Source organism: Oncorhynchus clarkii, chromosome 24, assembly GCF_045791955.1.
Source record: "Oncorhynchus clarkii lewisi isolate Uvic-CL-2024 chromosome 24, UVic_Ocla_1.0, whole genome shotgun sequence".
NCBI classification, from domain to species: Eukaryota; Metazoa; Chordata; class Actinopteri; order Salmoniformes; family Salmonidae; genus Oncorhynchus; species Oncorhynchus clarkii.
In genome coordinates this window covers 17060246-17079505 of record NC_092170.1, presented here as the reverse complement: position 1 = coordinate 17079505, position 19260 = coordinate 17060246, and the positions used below count along the sequence as shown (strand labels likewise).

The 19260-nt window shown below is 42.6% G+C and overlaps 1 protein-coding gene across 6 annotated transcripts in view; it reads left to right on the top strand.

Moving 5' to 3' along the window:
* LOC139382361 (BCAS3 microtubule associated cell migration factor-like) overlaps positions 1-19260 on the top strand; it is a 323347-nt gene that overhangs the window by 5703 nt on the left and 298384 nt on the right. For all 6 annotated transcript variants that reach the window (XM_071126351.1, XM_071126350.1, XM_071126352.1 and 3 more), the window contains exons 3-7: positions 1473-1527; positions 1776-1851; positions 5564-5670; positions 11725-11806; positions 14904-14976. In XM_071126351.1, the coding sequence (XP_070982452.1) occupies positions 1473-1527; positions 1776-1851; positions 5564-5670; positions 11725-11806; positions 14904-14976 (393 nt within the window). The remainder of the gene's footprint in view (positions 1-1472; positions 1528-1775; positions 1852-5563; positions 5671-11724; positions 11807-14903; positions 14977-19260) is intronic.

Here is a 19260-nt window from a genome sequence, read left to right as displayed (position 1 = left end):
TGTAATCAAAGTGGCATAGTTTAAAGTGGCTAGTGATACATGTATTACATAAATATGCAGTAGATGATATAGAGTACAGTATATACATATGAGATGTGTAATGTAGGGTATGTAAACATTATATTAAGTAGCATTGTTTAAAGTGGCTAGTGATATATTTTACATCAATTTCCATTATTAAAGTGGCTGGAGTTGAGTCAGTGTGTTGGCAGCAGCCACTCAATGTTAGTGGTGGCTGTTTAACAGTCTGATGGCCTTGAGATAGAAGCTGTTTTTCAGTCTCTCGGCCCCTGCTTTGATGCACCTGTACTGACCTCGCCTTCTGGATGATAGCGGGGTGAACAGGCAGTGGCTCGGGTGGTTGTTGTCCTTGATGATCTTTATGGCCTTCCTGTGACATCGGGTGGTGTATGTGTCCTGGAGGGCAGGTAGTTTGACCCCGGTGATGCGTTGTGCAGACATCACTACCCTCTGGAGAGCCTTACGGTTGTGGGCGGAGCAGTTGCCGTACCAGGCGGTGATACAGCTCGACAGGATGCTCTCGATTGTGCATCTGTAGAAGTTTGTGAGTGCTTTTGGTGACAAGCCAAATTTCTTCAGCCTCCTGAGGTTGAAGAGGCGCTGCTGCGCCTTCTTCACAACGCTGTCTGTGTGGGTGGACCAATTCAGTTTGTCTGTGATGTGTACGCCGAGGAACTTAAAACTTACTACCCTCTCCACTACTGTCCCATCGATGTGGATAGGGGGGTGCTCCCTCTGCTGTTTCCTGAAGTCCACATGGAGCGAGGAGAGGGACGGAAGCTATACTGTTACACTGGCAATACTAAAGTGCCTATAAGAACATCCAATAGTCAAAGGTTAATGAAATACAAAGGGTATAGAGAGAAATAGTCCTATAATTCCTATAATAACTACAACCTAAAACTTCTTACCTGGGAATATTGAAGACTCATGTTAAAAGGAACCACCAGCTTTCATATGTTCTCATGTTCTGAGCAAGGAACTGAAACGTTAGCTCTCTTACATAGCACATATTGCACTTTTACTTTCTTCTCCAACACTTTGTTTTTGCATTATTTAAACCAAATTGAACATGTTTCATTATTTACTTGAGGCTATTGATGTATTATATTAAGTTAAAATAAGTGTTCATTCAGTATTGTTAGTAATTGTCATTCTTACAAAAACAAAAAAATTGGCAGATTTTCGGTATCAGCGTTGAAAAATCATAATCGGTTGACTTCTAATACAGAAGCTATCTTTATTTGATGAAAGACCAAGTCTAAATTATGGCAAGAGCAGCTCAAATAAGCAAAGAGAAATGACAGTCCATCATGACTTTAAGACATGAAGGTCAGTCCATGTGGAACGTTTCAAGAACTTTGAGCATTTCTTCAAGTGCAGTCAGTGTGTCCAGTCTTTTGACTGGTACTGTACACATTCAGCAAGGTAATACTCTTATGTTATTACAGTGAGCAGTCGTATATGGAGAGTGTTGTGACCTTCCTCCAAGATGTGGTCCCTCAGGTAAGACTGTTTTAATTGATTGTCGTCTTTTCGCCAGTAAATCAATGTATATTGCATTTACACGTTACCATTAACCAGATTGACTAGTTTACTCAGGCTGTCAATGGTATTTTTATAGGGCGTAATAACTACAATATTAACTAAATCACACATTATCCACAGAGATCCTATTGAAGTTCCTAGATTTAATTCTATGACATGAACAGACTCAGTAATAATTTCATCTGATTTAATTTTGTCTATTCAAGGCATACACAGGTGCACCCCCAACTGATGAAAAAGAGAAAATAGTGTGGGTCAGATTTGAGAAAGCTGACCTCAATGGTAAGTCTAAGAACAGTTTCATAGCTTCCCCCCTCGACTGTCTTTTGTTCACTCTTGAGGTGGACACACATTTTGATAACAAGTGATATCTTGCATCATTATTATCTGGTATTTTAAATCTACAGATTAGGTTAAACCATATATATATATATATAAATAACAGGTTCTAGAATATTTGGAGTGGACTGAAATATGCTGATAAGTGGCCTCTTCTTACAATGCCTGGGAAGAAAATAGTTTAAATGTGACACATGAATAGTTCCTTTGGCAGGCGTTGTTTGTCAACCATTTGATGGTTCATTTCTTGTAAGGACTTTGAGTGACAGGCCTGATGGATCTCAACGGCACGTGTGTTTGTGCGCGCGCACACACCAGATCTCTCCCTCAATCTGACAGCAGATGTGTTGATTAGACACAGCATCATTGGCTGTGTTTATAAAACATTCTACCACTTTGAAGAGGACTCAATTAGAACTTCACTGTTCCTGCTTTGCATGGTCAATGTAAAGCAAATGGTTCCGTACGGAAGGAATAGTTGAAATACATTAAAAGCGGCTAGAGTTGAGACACATTCAAAGTAGCTAGGGTTGAATATGATTTAAATCAATGCACTGGAACACTTAAAACCCAAACATTGTTCTACAATGTGAAACAGTTCATTCAAAAATATTTTTGAACTTGACAAAGACAAATTGTCATGTTTCTTTGGACCAGGATTCATCATTTTAGATAGCAGCAACAAACATAGCAGTAAAATGTATTTTATAAACTGATTATACACATAATATACAAAACATTAAGAACACCTGCTCTTTCCATTACAGACTGACCAGGTGAATCCAGGTGAAAGCTATGCTCCCTTATTGATGTCACTTGTTAAATCCACTTCAATCAGTGTATATGAAGGGGTAGGAGATGGGTTAAAATAAAGATTTTTACGCCTTGGAACAATTGAGACATGGATTGTGTGTGTGCCATTCAGAGGGCGAATGGGCAAGACGAAAGATGTCTGCCTTTTGAAAGGGTTATGGTTGTAGGTGCTGGGGGGTTGTGCAACTCAATGTTAGGAAGGTGTTCCTACTGTTTTGTAATCTCAATGTATGTTTGTGGGGAGAGACACCGACACAGATGCATACACGAAACAGGCACATACAACAGTTATGATGTCTGGGTCTCTGGGATGCAGCCTGCTACAGAAATGCTCTGGTTTGGATTAGTCAATTCAAATCAAAATAAGTTTTAATCAGTCTACAGAGTTAACTGAATAGAAATGTATAAACTATCAAAATAGAGTCGCACAGTCCATATATAAACTCCCAGTAATTTATTGGGTTTTTACCAACGTTTCGGCATCATGTGCCTTCTTCAGGGTAATGTCATGAATACTTGTACCAGGTTATGTAGACAAATAGTGCAATTAGTGCTACCAAAGACAATGGTGAGGGGTGTGTCATAATGATTAAGTTAATTCAAATTAATTTGTGAAACTGTTAAACTATTGTTTTTATGACATTAAATATATTAGGCTATTGTAATCATATACAGTGCCTTGCGAAAGTATTCGGCCCCCTTGAACTTTGCGACCTTTTGCCACATTTCAGGCTTCAAACATAAAGATATAAAACTGTATTTTTTTGTGAAGAATCAACAACAAGTGGGACACAATCATGAAGTGGAACGACATTTATTGGATATTTCAAACTTTTTTAACAAATCAAAAACTGAAAAATTGGGCGTGCAAAATTATTCAGCCCCCTTAAGTTAATACTTTGTAGCGCCACCTTTTGCTGCGATTACAGCTGTAAGTCGCTTGGGGTATGTCTCTATCAGTTTTGCACATCGAGAGACTGAAATGTTTTCCCATTCCTCCTTGCAAAACAGCTCGAGCTCAGTGAGGTTGGATGGAGAGCATTTGTGAACAGCAGTTTTCAGTTCTTTCCACAGATTCTCGATTGGATTCAGGTCTGGACTTTGACTTGGCCATTCTAACACCTGGATATGTTTATTTTTGAACCATTCCATTGTAGATTTTGCTTTATGTTTTGGATCATTGTCTTGTTGGAAGACAAATCTCTGTCCCAGTCTCAGGTCTTTTGCAGACTCCATCAGGTTTTCTTCCAGAATGGTCCTGTATTTGGCTCCATCCATCTTCCCATCAATTTTAACCATCTTCCCTCTCCCTGCTGAAGAAAAGCAGGCCCAAACCATGATGCTGCCACCACCATGTTTGACAGTGGGGATGGTTTGTTCAGCTGTGTTGCTTTTACGCCAAACATAACGTTTTGCATTGTTGCCAAAAAGTTCAATTTTGGTTTCATCTGACCAGAGCACCTTCTTCCACATGTTTGGTGTGTCTCCCAGGTGGCTTGTGGCAAACTTTAAACTACACTTTTTATGGATATCTTTAAGAAATGGCTTTCTTCTTGCCACTCTTCCATAAAGGCCAGATTTGTGCAATATACGACTGATTGTTGTCCTATGGACAGTGTCTCCCACCTCAGCTGTAGATCTCTGCAGTTCATCCAGAGTGATCATGGGCCTCTTGGCTGCATCTCTGATCAGTCTTCTCCTTGTATGAGCTGAAAGTTTAGAGGGACGGCCAGGTCTTGGTAGATTTGCAGTGGTCTGATACTCCTTCCATTTCAATATTATCGCTTGCACAGTGCTCCTTGGGATGTTTAAAGCTTGGGAAATATTTTTGTATCCAAATCCGGCTTTAAACTTCTTCACAACAGTATCTCGGACTTGCCTGGTGTGTTCCTTGTTCTTCATGATGCTCTCTGCGCTTTTGACGGACCTCTGAGACTATCACAGTGCAGGTGCATTTATACGGAGACTTGATTACACACAGGTGGATTGTATTTATCATCATTAGTCATTTAGGTCAACATTGGATCATTCAGAGATCCTCACTGAACTTCTGGAGAGAGTTTGCTGCACTGAAAGTAAAGGGGCTGAATAATTTTGCACGCCCAATTTTTTTGTTAAAAAAGTTTGAAATATCCAATAAATGTCGTTCCACTTCATGATTGTGTCCCACTTGTTGTTGATTCTTCACAAAAAAATACAGTTTTATATCTTTATGTTTGAAGCCTGAAATGTGGCAAAAGGTCGCAAAGTTCAAGGGGGCCGAATACTTTCGCAAGGCACTGTAGAAACATAATTGAATATTGTACATAATATTAGCATCAACAGGGGGAACATATTAGGTGTACGCTAATAAGCTGTAGAAAGAATATATACAATTATAAGACTTGTTCATAAGAAGTGCCTGAGATCAAACTCAGTATTGAGACCACTAGGGGTCAATGTTTTTAGATAGGTAAGCCTCCCTTTGTAGTAGTCGGATCTCGACGTTACCTCCTCTCCTCTCCTTGGTAGAGTAACATGCTCAGTGCCTGTGTATTTGAGGGAGGAGATGGAATGGTTAGCTTCAACAAAGTGAGCTGCTACTGGGTAGTCAGTGTTCTTACACCTGATTGAGCTGCGGTGTTCAGCTATGCGTTTTACTTGTCTTTTTGTTAGTCCTACGTAGACTTTTCCACATGAACAGGTGATAATAAAAATATCTTATTTTGGTAGTTTTAATAGTTTATTCGCCATTAGTCAGCACCTCCACACAAACACATTTTTCTGGGTGTGGGCCAGCTCTTGTTTTTTCCCCGTATATAAATGTATAACATCCCTGTGTGTTTTGCTGTGTGTCCATCAGATACGTCCCGCTCCCCAGAGTTCCTGGAGATGCACAGTGGCAGCAGTGACCCTCCTCTCTGCCTCATGATTGGTTACGCCGACGGGATGCAAATCTGGAGCATATCCGTGAGTAAAGACCATCTACAACATAAAGACCACCAGTAACACAACCAACTGGTGTTGGTGTTGAAGTCAATAGAAAGATGTTCATACAACGACAACAGACCATAGAGACGTTATCGTATCTGACTTCCAGTACTCCTTGTCCCCCACTAGATGTCAGGATATACCAGGGTGTTACAGCTATTCTCTTCTTAAAACGCTCCAGGCAATTCCAAGTCCTGACAACTTCTGCACAAATGGTCTCTCTAGGATCTGTGTTGTGGGTGTTGAAATATGAGATGCGGGTCTTTGTGTTGTGGGTGTTCAAATGAAATATTTCAAGTGTAGAGATGTTTACATTTGATGAGCAGGGTGGGTGCTTCCCAAAGGACACTACTCTCTCCAGGTCCCACAATTACAGGACACATAGCACCTTTTGTGCACTAGGGCTGGGAATTGCCAGGGACCTCAAGATACAGAATTATCACGATACTTAGGTGCCGCTATGATATGTATTGTGATTTTTATTGCAATTTGATGTTCCAAACGTATTGCTCACCATATGTCTACTGCAAAGGGACAAGAGAGAGCCATGAGAAAACAAGTTTTGATCGTCATGGAAATAAAAGTGTTGAAAAAGTAGCTCCCTATTTTAAAAAGAAGATGGAGAACAGGCTATGAAATTAAATACTTGAGTTTTGGTGCAGGTACAGCCAACTAGCACAAAAGTTAAATTGCGATATTGTCAAAACGATATATTGTAAAAAATAATATCCCAATATGTAACTATCACCCCCCCACATCACTATTTTGCACCCACATGGAGCAGACTTCCGCAGTAGAGACATGCACAGGCCTCCACAAGGTGAGGAAAATCATGGAGAGATACTGGCCACTCATTTCCTCCTCTCCTCCTCGCCTGTCACTGAGGAGGTAGACTTAGCCAACAAGATGGAGGACATTTATATTCTTAGGTGGTTTGTTTTGATGTGACCTGTCTCTTCCCCAGGGTCAAATATTTATGAGGATGAATATGGATTGAAGTAAAGTAAGAAACCACTTACTGAGAAACGTAGTAGTGGTAATGGCATTAAACTTTTCCCTGCAATTTCTTTTCACCCAGATTTGTATTCTTTAGAGTTAATATCCAAGCCCAACAAGGAGGAAATGTATTGGCTATTTGAAAGATCTGTTTTGAAACAACCATTTTTTCAACCACAGTAAATTTGTTTCCAGGAATATTGAGAAATTCTCTTGGAAAATCATTAGAGGAATTTGTCAGCTCAACTTAATAACCCGCAACTCTGCAACGGCCTCCATTTAGGACTATCAGGTTTCAGGTGCAAGCTGTCACAGAAACATGCAAACTTAACATACAGTTTAAGTCAGAAGTTTACATATACCTTAGCCAAATACATTTAAACTCAGTTTTTCACAATTCCTGACATTTAATAATAGTACAAATTCCCTGTCTTAGGTCAGTTAGGATCACCACTTTATTTTAAGAATGTGAAATATCAGAATAATAGTGGAGAGTGATTTATTTCAGCTTTTATTTCTTTCATCACATTCCCAGTGGGTCAGAAGTTTACATACACTCAATTAGTATTTGGTAGCATTGCCTTTAAATTGTTTAACTTGGGTCAAACATTTTAGGTAGCCTTGACTTTGTTGTCCTTAAGCCATTTTGCCACAACTTTGGAAGTATGCTTGGGGTCATTGTTCATTTGGAAGACCCACCAAGGTTTAACTTCCTGACTGATGTCTTGAGATGTTGCTTCAATATATCCACGATATACGTGGTACCTTCAGGTGTTTGGTTCATCCTGGTTCATGTTTGGTTCATTTGAGGTCTTGGCTGATTTCTTTAGATTTTTCCCACAATGTCAAGCAAAGAGGCACTGAGATTGAAGGTATGACTTGAAATACGTCCACGTGTACACCTCCAATTGACTCAAATTATGTAAATTAGCCTATCTGAAGCTTGTAAAGCCATGGCATAATTTTTTGTAATTTTCCAGATGTTTAGAGGCACAGTCAACTTTGTGTATGTAAACTTCTGACCCACTGGAATTGTGATACAGTGAATTATAAGTGAAATAATCTGTCTGTAAACAACTGTTGGAAAAATGACTTGTGTCATGCACAAAGTAGATGTCCTAACCGACTTGCCAAAACTATAGTTTGTTAACAAGAAATTTGTGGAGTGGTTGAAAAACTAGTTTTAATGACTCCAACCTAAGTGTATGTAAACCTCCGACTTCAACTGTACATCCTATGAGCTCTGAACAGACTAATTCCTTAATCAGTCCTTTCTAAACATCCACAGGCCACGAGGGAAATGACACACTCTTTCCCTCCGCACACTAACACAGGAGGCTGTCTGACATAGACACGTTGTTCAGTGTGTGTGTGTTGTTAACGCACCTCTTCCGAGAATTAAGGAGAGAGACTATAGGCAGCTAGCTACCAGTCCTGTCTGGTCCAGCGACTGTGGGTTTGTGCCCATAGGCGATGTTGTTGCCGGTGATTTCTGGTGAGGACCTGCCTTACAACAGGCCTACAAGCCCTCAGTCCTGCCTGTCTCAGTTCCTTGTGTAACTCGGGCAGTTGTTGTTGCCATCCTGTACCTGTCCCGCAGGTGTGATGTTTGGATGTACCGATCCTGGGCAGGTGTTGTTACACGTGGTCTGCCACTGCGAGGACGATCAGCTGTCCGTCCTGTCTCCCTGTAGCTCTGTCTTCGACATCTCACAGTACGGACATTGCAATTTATTGCCCTGGCCACATCTGCAGTCCTCATGCCTCCTTGCAGCATGCCTAAGGCACGTTCACGCAGATGAGCAGGGACCTTGGGCATCTTTCTTTTGGTATTTTTCAGAGTCAGTAGAAAGGCCTCTTTTAGTGTCCTAAGTTTTCATAACTGTGGCCTTAATTGTCTATTGTCTGTAAGCTGTTAGTGTCTTAACGACCGTTCCACAGGTGCATGTTCGTTAATTGTTTGTTTTTCATTGAATAAGCATGGGAAACAGTGTTTAAACCCTTTACAATGAAGATCTGTGAAGTTATTTGGATTTTTACGAATGATCTTTGACAGACAGTGTCCTGAAAAAGGGACGTTTCTTTTGTTGAGTTTATAGTGTATTACCATCTTGAGTTGGGTATAGTTCCTTTTCAAAACCAGTTGCTCAAGGATTGGAATTGACCCCAACTGGTCGATTCACTGTTAAGGTGTTTTTTCTCTTCATCTTCCCCTCTTTTTCTGTGGTTTTGGCATGTTTCCGGGACAAGTTTTTTCACTGGGTTCATATTAAGTGATGAAAGCTCCTCGGTCTCTAACCGTAGGTGGCTATGAAGTGTTTGTGACTGTCGCTAAACCAACACCCTCTGTAATGGCACTGACTGCATAGACACACACACACACACACACACACACACACACACACACACACACACACACACACACACACACACACACACACACACACACACACAAACACGGGCTGACAGAGGGAGTTTGTTTGTGTATTACTGTCCTGTTAGATAGCCAGGGATCTTTGACTGAAAAGGTGTCGCTTGCCAGGCCCCAGGCAGATAAGTCCAAGACTAGCGTGGGCAAGTTGTTGGACTGAGTAGGTGTTGGGCGAAATGACCAGCTTTGAAGAGAGGTGTCTGTGTGGGTTCTGTTATTATTAAAACTAGCCTGAGTACAGTCCCAGATACACTGATATTTTCCCCTGTCTCCACCGGCTGCCTGGCTATGAGCTTCATCGGTTTCCAAAAGGGTGTAAAGTTATCACTCTGGTCTGCAGTCTGCTTTGTAGCTCAACAGTGAAAACGGCCCCTGCTTGTGTCCTTAGTACCAGACGTTGCTCTTTGTGTGTGTCCCATTTTGCTTGTCGTGTGTCCCTCATGATGGAAACTAACATTTAAATCAATTGCAGTTATTTTAGGATCCCAAAACCACTTAATTTTTGTTTGAAAGTATTCATCATTATTCACTGATCATATTCATCCCCCACCAATATGTCATGCATTGTGTCCTGTCTATGTTCACTTGTGAATATGGCCTAGATATTGTGAGTCACAACTGAGGGGTATTACAGATTAGAACAGTGTACAACACACTAGTTTCCATTTGAAAACATCCCACCCAGACCAACAAATGAAATTAATAAAATGAAGAAAAAAAAAATGTGAACACGAAAAAGCAATTTGGCATATTGCTGTGTAGGCAGGCGGCCAATGTAATGGCGGAGAACAGAGATAGATGTTGATGCCTGGCTGTCATGTCACACAGAGCCGTGTAAGGCAAGGATGAGCTGTGGGGTAATGCTCAATGCCCGCCATATTATTATCCAAACCCCCTCCACAACACACAATCCGGCAAATTCCATTATTCTCCATTTGCCATAGGAATCCCACCGTAGTCCCAGTTATTCCCTCTATCTGTGCTCTAGTCTAATCTGTCGATTGTCACTGGGCCGAGCTGCACTTTTAATAAAAACAATGGCCTGATTCACCACTTCGAAAAGCGGCTACTAATTGCGAAAAGAGCGTTCATCCTCGGATGTGCTTATCTACTTAAGACACGCGGATTAGGGCAGCAGTATTGTGATAATGCACATTTCACTAATTTATTGCAAAAAAAAAAGAAAAAAAATGGGGTTTAGTGCTTAAAACAATGCACCATTACACACGTCAGAGCCACTTCAGACCACGCAAGTGTTCTGACCTGACTATACAAGCCTCTCTCTGGGGCCTAATGCAGGGGATAACCTTGCATCTCCATGGCATAGAGCAGGGACACAGCTACCAGATTTATTTCCATTAACAGTTCTCCTTGCATCTGACACATAAGTAAAGATGGGAAGCAACCTACAATAACCTCAAATATATTGGTGTCCTCCGGCTATAGATACTGTAGCGTCCCAGAACGACGGGATATAGGCCTACACAGCAGATGTGGTGGACATGTTCAAAATGTCAATGTGTCAACACTATTTCCAGAACAGTATCTATCTTCTAACCTATTATTCTTGAGTTACTACTATATGTTGGGCTATGTTTGATCTCAGTTCTGTTTAAAGCATTTTAGATGTCAGTCATCATAGTTCTTTTGGAAGCCATCAGCTGAGCTGACTGACTGGTTATCAGACTCTGCAGCCCGTTCTGTTCTGTTGGCTCGGTCACAGAAAGAGTAGGCAGCTTGTTTGCATCGCAATGCTTTGGGGACCTTTCTTGGTGGCTATTAATGTGCGGTTTGGCTGGCACTTCAACCACCAGCCCCCCCTCCTCGACAAGCCCCTTTCCACGCAGTTGGAATAGATTATTTTGCTTACAGTGTGAACAAATCTCTCTTTGTTCCGGTCAGGGGCCCCCACATTGTCTTTTGACTTTGCCCTGCTGCCGACTTCTTAACCCTTTAGCCTCCATCCAAAGCGGAGCTGTAAGTTTGTGGTTGTGTAGCGTTGATAATTCTATCAGTACTGTAGGTATATGGAGCTGACTTGGCTCCTCAGGACACTGAGGCTTAATTGGAAGTATGGCCGTATTGATTATCGGAGTGACCTCTTAATAAAGATACTATCTCTCTTAACTAGTGGTCACCCCACCGAGCGCATGGAGTTTAGTATCATCAGAAAGAACAACTCCAGCCCTGCTGACTATGGCCAACTGTTAACCGTTTCTTATCAAGTGTTTCCCCTAACATTGTATAGGCGGGCTTCCCCCCTGCCGAGCTCTATTCCCTCTGTTCAGCTGGTGTTCGCTTGTCCAAGTGTCTTTGACGAAACGACACCGCAACCACAGTAAAATAACAATGTCGTCTTTTGCACACCAACTAAAGCCTTTAAAAAATATATATACATTTGTTAAATTTCCTTTCCTTTATTTAAAAGCAATCAGAGTAAATGAATGGTTTTAGACTGAGCGTTCATTGTATGCATGTATATCAGAAGGCCGGGAGAAAAAGCTGACCAGCCACTGTAAAATAGTCTCAAAGCTTTTGACTTGTTACATTTTCTTGTTATATTGTTGTTGAACTTGCTCTATTCTTTTTTTCCCTCTCTGTTGTAGCTGGGTGGGGAGGCCCAGGAGCTTTTCTCTGTGCGCCACGGACCTGTGAGAGCTGCCCACATCCTGCCGGCGCCCCATATCAGTGAGTATCTACCTGCTTACCTCTGCCGTCTTTTTGGTGTACCCTAACATTTCGTTTTTATGTCGTTCTACGGGTTCACATCGGACTGTCTTTGAATGTGATGCACATTGTAAGCGACGTCGTTCCCAGCGACTCAAATCCCCAAGATGCTGTCGTTCTAGAAATCAGTAGAAAAACTCAGCTGTTTTCAGCTTGTCATGCCACATGAACCTTCTGTCTATCCACGTTAGACAATATTTGTCCACCCAATCTGCAAAGTGGAAAAAAAACGCTCTGCAGTTGAGTTGATGCGTTTTGAAGGATACTGGTCTTGTTTTTCCTCTGATGTGGGTTTCAACACGGCCATGAATCTCTCCTCCTCCTTAAAAAATGTAATCGCTTAAACTCAAATCTGTTCTCGCCAGCGCTCAAGGACCGCTCTTGAAACGAAGTTAAGTGTGTCACAATTTATGCTGTTTGTGTTTGCAGTGATATACCATGCATTAATTAAAGACTCCCCGGTTTGTCAATAGTCAGGAGCCCCTCTCTTCCTGTTCCTATCCTAATATTAAAGGCAGTCCTGTAAGAATGATTACTGTTGGCCTCAGCTGGCTCAGAATGAAGTGCCAGAGCCCCCCCCCCCCACCAGCATTTCTCGTACAAGTAACTCATTGGCCGCATTGTATTACAGGGGTAATAGCATTTCTAAAGGTTAGGTATGGAAGAGAAGCAGGCCAGGGAAAAACATGTCCAAGGTTTTGATCTAATCATGTTCAACAAGAGACTTCAAAAGGAAAGCAGAGGGGAAATATCACCTCAATGTTGCCTATGGACTGCTCTCACAGACAGACACAGTTTTATCTAATATAGAAGCAGAAGCATTCACATCCTCTAAAGCCGGTACACAATTTGATTTCCCTCGTTCCGCCAATGAGTTATTCTCCAGGCATGAAGTTAGAATTTTCTGTCACTGCAGGTATAATTCAGAAATGAAGTGAAAAGCACAAAACTCTAGCATGTGGCGTTCTGGTGAGAAAATCAGCTTTTTGTTCTTGCTCTGTGTTCCGGTCCTTTGGCAGATTTCAACAATGCACAATGACAGCATTGAAAAGGCCCTGGACGGGGATGAAAGCCACAGACAGTAATAAGAAGCAGCAGATACCCAACACATGAGAGGAGTGATTCTCTGACCGCTAAAATAAAAATGAATTGTACTAGCGGGGGAGAGAGAGACACTGATTGCAATCTGTTATACCCAGCCGGGCGCAAACACTGTTGCTCTGTGGTGAGCTGTTAAAAGACCAATTGTTTTAGTCGGGATCCTGGGTGGGCGGGTTTGGAAAGTCCTGAAAATAGGTGTCGGTTCAAAAAAGGCCCCTTCCCGGAATAGAGGCGGAAGATGCAGTTTTCCGAAGAGAGCGTTCCGTTTATCAGTCCAGCATCCCAGAGTTTGTAACTTATGCTCTTTTCTTCCGTCCTCTGTTATAGACCATACATACGCCTACCAAAATGATTCACAATACAATAGGTGAGCATTGATGACAAGTGATCCTAATATGTATGAGTCCTTTGTTGATCTCTTGAACAGTAGAGTGGATGTCAGTAATAGTATTGTGTTTTTTGGTCCTCTGTGCTGGACCTGAACTCCTATGACCCAGAGGTCCAGCCTCCATATTAAAGCCCTAATTACTGAAACAGCTCTGGAAATTCTATAATTTATAACGGCAAACATGTTAACTTTAGAGTTGCCTTTCTCTATAAATGAGATAAACACGCACTCAACACTCAAACATACGAATGTCGAATGGGCAAATGTAGATGCGCACACAGTCAACGCTCAAACATACAATTGTCGAATTTGTATGTCGAATGAGCTAAACTATATCTCTGAAATGACAGTCCATTCATAATCAAAGCGTAGTCAACACTAGTAATGAGATCTTAGATCTTTTTCTCCTGACTGTATTTACAGAAACTGTTTATTTTCCTAAATGCATTGTTCAAATGAAACCCTTTGGTCTTTCAGGGGTAATCATATTTGCCTACAGCTCAATATGGTGACCCCGTTGTAATGTTTGATGACAGAAATATGAGTGCAGAAGAAAGGCTGTGTTTGGGAGTGTTAGGGGTTTGAGGACGGCATGTTGGCTCTCCCACACGGCACGGTCACACCACAGGAACTCACAGTGATTACTGTCAGGGCTAAATGACTCCCCTCCACAGGCCTAACATCTTCTTCAATCTGGACTCCCACTACACGCACACACACACACACCGCATCCCTCCACTCCCTCCCTCCCAACACCATCTTTAAGAATGTGACAATTAAGGGAAATATGGGCTCTGTAGACTTAATGCAACATGTTTTCTCCTCCGCCCTAAATTTGTGTCCCAAATGGCACCCTAGTCCCTACATAGTGCACTACTTTGGCCAGAGCCCTATGGGACCTGGTCAAAAGTAGTGCTCTATGTAGACAATAGGGTGCCATTTTTGACTGAATCTAAATATGCCCACTTGGCTTTTACCATACTGTAATTTCCCCTCCAAAACCAAAAGAATTAAACACAGAGGGAGACAAAACCCTCCTCAGCTTTGAAGGCGTTCTCTTTCTTTTCCCCCCTCTTGTTCCTCTCCTCCATACCGAGGGGAAAGATGGTTTGAGTTCAACATGTTGCGCAGAGTGCTATTTCTGGTCCTCTGTCTCTCTCCTCTTAATGTCTTCCATGCTGGTATGTTAATATATTTGATCCCCATAGGTCTTCATGTGAACCTGGGCATTATTTTGTGGTTGGTGGGGAAGAGTCCTCCCAAGTTGACAGGAATGAGAGGGTCTCTCTTGTTTTATTTTATATTTTGTCTCCATTTCCTCTTCCAGAGTTTTTTGGGGATATAACTTGATTACAGAGCTGCTGTTGTAATGTAATCAACACGCATCCTGCTGCGGTAGTGTTGGTTAAGTGGAGTGAGTGGCTCTGGCAGGCTGGGCCGGGCCCACTTCACAACAGGCTTGTCTCGCATGCATAGGGCCCGCTAATGATGAATGTTCCTCTTTGTGTTGGTCAGTTGTTTCACTGCTCTCGGTCAGTCCCTCATCATCCTTCTCTCTTCTCCCCCTAGGTCCGCTGATGATTGATGGTTTTGCGGACAAGAGGCCTCTCCTGGGGGTGTGCAAGAGCACTGGGTCCTTGGGGTGAGTACAGTACACATCTCTCATCACATCGCTTCCTGGGATATGGGATGGGTTATGCTGGGAGATGCAGTTTGGAGGGTGGTGTCTGATATCAGCGACTGACTTGACTAAATCCACAAAAGTGTGTGGGTATATGTGTATATATATACAGTTGAAGTCAGAAGTTTACATACACTTAGGTTGGAGTCATTAAAACTAATTTTTCAACCACTCCACAAATTACTTGTTAACAAACTATAGTTTTGGCAAGTCGGTGAGGACATCTACTTTGTGCATGACACAACTCATTTTTCCAACAGTTGATTACAGACAGATTATTTCACTTATCATTCATTTTGATTCACTAATTCCAGTGGGTCAGAAGTTTACATACACAAAGTTGACTGTGCCTCTAAACAGCTTGAAAAATTTGGTGCGAAAAATGCAAATCAATCCCAGAACAACAGCAAAGGACCGTGTAAAGATGCTGGAGGAAACCGGTATAAAAGTGTGTATATCCACAGTAAAACGAGTTCTATATCGACATAACCTGAAAGGCCGCTCAGTAAGGAAGAAGCCACTGCTCCAAAACCGCCATAAAAAGCAATACTTCGGTTTGCAACTGCACATGGGGACAAAGATCATACTTTTTGGAGAAATGTCCTCTCGTCTGATGAAACAAAAATTAAACTTTGGCCATAATGACCATCGTTATGTTTGGAGGGAAAAGGGGAGGCTTGCAAGCCGAAGAACACCATCCCAACCGTGTAGCACGGCGGTGGCAGTATCATGTTGTGTGGGTGCTTTGCTGCAGGAGGGACTGGTGCACTTCACAAAATAGATGGCATCATGAGGCAGGACAATTATGTGGATATATTGAAGCCACATCTCATTAAATCAAATCAAATCAAATCTATTTATATAGCCCTTCGTACATCAGCTGATATCTCAAAGTGCTGTACAGAAACCCAGCCTAAAACCCCAAACAGCAAGCAATGCAGGTGTAGAAGCACGGTGGCTAGGAAAAACTCCCTAGAAAGGCCAAAACCTAGGAAGAAACCTAGAGAGGAACCAGGCTATGTGGGGTGGCCAGTCCTCTTCTGGCTGTGCCGGGTGGAGATTATAACAAAACATGGTCAAGATGTTCAAATGTTCATAAATGACCAGCATGGTCGAATAATAATAAGGCAGAATAGTTGAAACTGGAGCAGCAGCACAGTCAGGTGGACTGGGGACAGCAAGGAGTCATCATGTCAGGTATTCCTGGGGCATGGTCCTATGGCTCAGGTCCTCCGAGAGAGAGAAAGAAAGAGAGAATTAGAGAGAGCATATGTGGGATGGCCAGTCCTCTTCTGGCTGTGCCGGGTGGAGATTATAACAGAACATGGCCAAGATGTTCAAATGTTCATAAATGACCAGCATGGTCGAATAATAATAAGGCAGAACAGTTGAAACTGGAGCAGCAGCACAGCCAGGTGGACTGGGGACAGCAAGGAGTCATCATGTCAGGTAGTCCTGGGGCATGGTCCTAGGGCTCAGGTCCTCCGAGAGAGAGAAAGAGAGAAGGAGAGAATTAGAGAACGCACACTTAGATTCACACAGGACACCGAATAGGACAGGAGAAGTACTCCAGATATAACAAACTGACCCTAGCCCCCCGACACATAAACTACTGCAGCATAAATACTGGAGGCTGAGACAGGAGGGGTCAGGAGACACTGTGGCCCCATCCGAGGACACCCCCGGACAGGGCCAAACAGGAAGGATATAACCCCACCCACTTTGCCAAAGCACAGCCCCCACAACACTAGAGGGATATCTTCAACCACCAACTTACCATCCTGAGACAAGGCTGAGTATAGCCCACAAAGACCTCCGCCACGGCACAACCCAAGGGGGGGGGGGGGGGGGGCGCCAACCCAGACAGGATGACCACATCAGTGACTCAACCCACTCAGGTGACGCACCCCCTCCAGGGACGGCATGAGAGAGCCCCAGTAAAGCCAGTGACTCAGCCCCTGTAATAGGGTTAGAGGCAGAGAATCCCAGTGGAAAGAGGGGAACCGGCCAGGCAGAGACAGCAAGGGCGGTTCGTTGCTCCAGAGCCTTTCCGTTCACCCTCCCACTCCTGGGCCAGACTACACTCAATCATATGACCCACTGAAGAGATGAGTCTTCAGTAGAGACTTAAAGGTTGAGACCGAGTTTGCGTCTCTGACATGGGAAGGCAGACCGTTCCATAAAAATGGAGCTCTATAGGAGAAAGCCCTGCCTCCAGCTGTTTGCTTAAAAATTCTAGGGACAATTAGGAGGCCTGCGTCTTGTGACCGTAGCGTACGTGTAGGTATGTACGGCAGGACCAAATCAGAGAGATAGGTAGGAGCAAGCCCATGTAATGCTTTGTAGGTTAGCAGTAAAACCTTGAAATCAGCCCTTGCTTTGACAGGAAGCCAGTGTAGAGAGGCTAGCACTGGAGTAATATGATCAAATTTTTTGGTTCTAGTCAGGATTCTAGCAGCCGTATTTAGCACTAACTGAAGTTTATTTAGTGCTTTATCCGGGTAGCCGGAAAGTAGAGCATTGCAGTAGTCTAACCTGGAAGTGACAAAAGCATGGATTAATTTTTCTGCATCATTTTTGGACAGAAAGTTTCTGATTTTTGCAATGTTACGTAGATGGAAAAAAGCTGTCCTTGAAATGGTCTTGATATGTTCTTCAAAAGAGAGATCAGGGTCCAGAGTAACGCCGAGGTCCTTCACAGTTTTATTTGAGACGACTGTGCAACCATTAAGATTAATTGTCAGATTCAACAGAAGATCTCTTTGTTTCTTGGGACCTAGAACAAGCATCTCTGTTTTGTCCGAGTTTAAAAGTAGAAAGTTTGCAGCCATCCACTTCCTTATGTCTGAAACACATTCTTCTAGCAAGGGCAATTTTGGGGCTTCACCATGTTTAATTGAAATGTACAGCTGTGTGTCATCCGCATAGCAGTGAAAGTTAACATTATGTTTTCGAATGACATCCCCAAGAGGTAAAATATATAGTGAAAACAATAGTGGTCCTAAAACGGAACCTTGAGGAACACCGAAATTTACAGTTGATTTGTCAGAGGACAAACCATTCACAGAGACAAACTGATATCTTTCCGACAGATAAGATCTAAACCAGGCCAGAACTTGTCCGTGTAGACCAATTTGGGTTTCCAATCTCTCCAAAAGAATGTGGTGATCGATGGTATCAAAAGCAGCACTAAGGTCTAGGAGCACGAGGACAGATGCAGAGCCTCGGTCCGATGCCATTAAAATGTCATTTACCACCTTCACAAGTGCCGTCTCAGTGCTATGAAAACCAGACTGAAGCATTTCGTATACATTGTTTGTCTTCAGTGAGTTGTTGCGCAACAGCCTTTTCTAAAATTTTTGAGAGGAATGGAAGATTCGATATAGGCCGACATTAGTCAGGAAGTTAATGCTTGGTCGCCAATGGGTCTTCCAAATGGACAATGACACCAAGCATACTTCCAAAGTTGTTGCAAAATGGCTTAAGGACAACAAAGTCAAGGTATTGGAGTGGCCATCACAAAGCCCTGACCTCAATCCCATAGAAAATTTGTGGGCGGAACTGAAAAGGCCTGTGCGAGCAAGGAGGGCTACAAGCCTGACTCAGTTACACCAGCTCTGTCAAGAGGAATGGGACAAAATTCACCCAACGTATTGTGGGAACCTTGTGGAAGGCCACCTGGAACGTTTGACCCAAGTTAAACCATTTTTAATGGCAATGCTACCAAATACTAATTGAGTGTATGTAAACTTCTGACCCACTGGGAATGTGATGAAATAAATAAAAGCTGAAATAAATCATTCTCTACTATTATTCTGACAATTCACATTCTTAAAATATAGTGGTGATCCTGACTGACCTAAGACAGGGAATTTTTACTAGGATTCAGTGTCATGAATTTAAATGTATTTGGTTAAGGTGTATGTAAACTTCCGACTTCAACTGTGTGATATATATATATATATATATATATATATATATATATACACTTTGTATTTTACCACATTTTTCTCCTCAATTTCAATCTTGTCTCATCGCTGCACCTCCCCAATGGGCTCAGGAGGCAAAGGTCGAGTCATGCGTCCTCCGAAACATGACCCGCCAAACCGCGCTTCTTAACACCCACCCGCTTAACCCGGAAGCCAGCTGCACCAATGTGTCGGAGGAAACACCGTTCAACTGATGACCTCGTCAGCCTGCAGGCACCCAGCCTGCCACAAGGAGTCGCTAGAGCGCGGTGAGCCA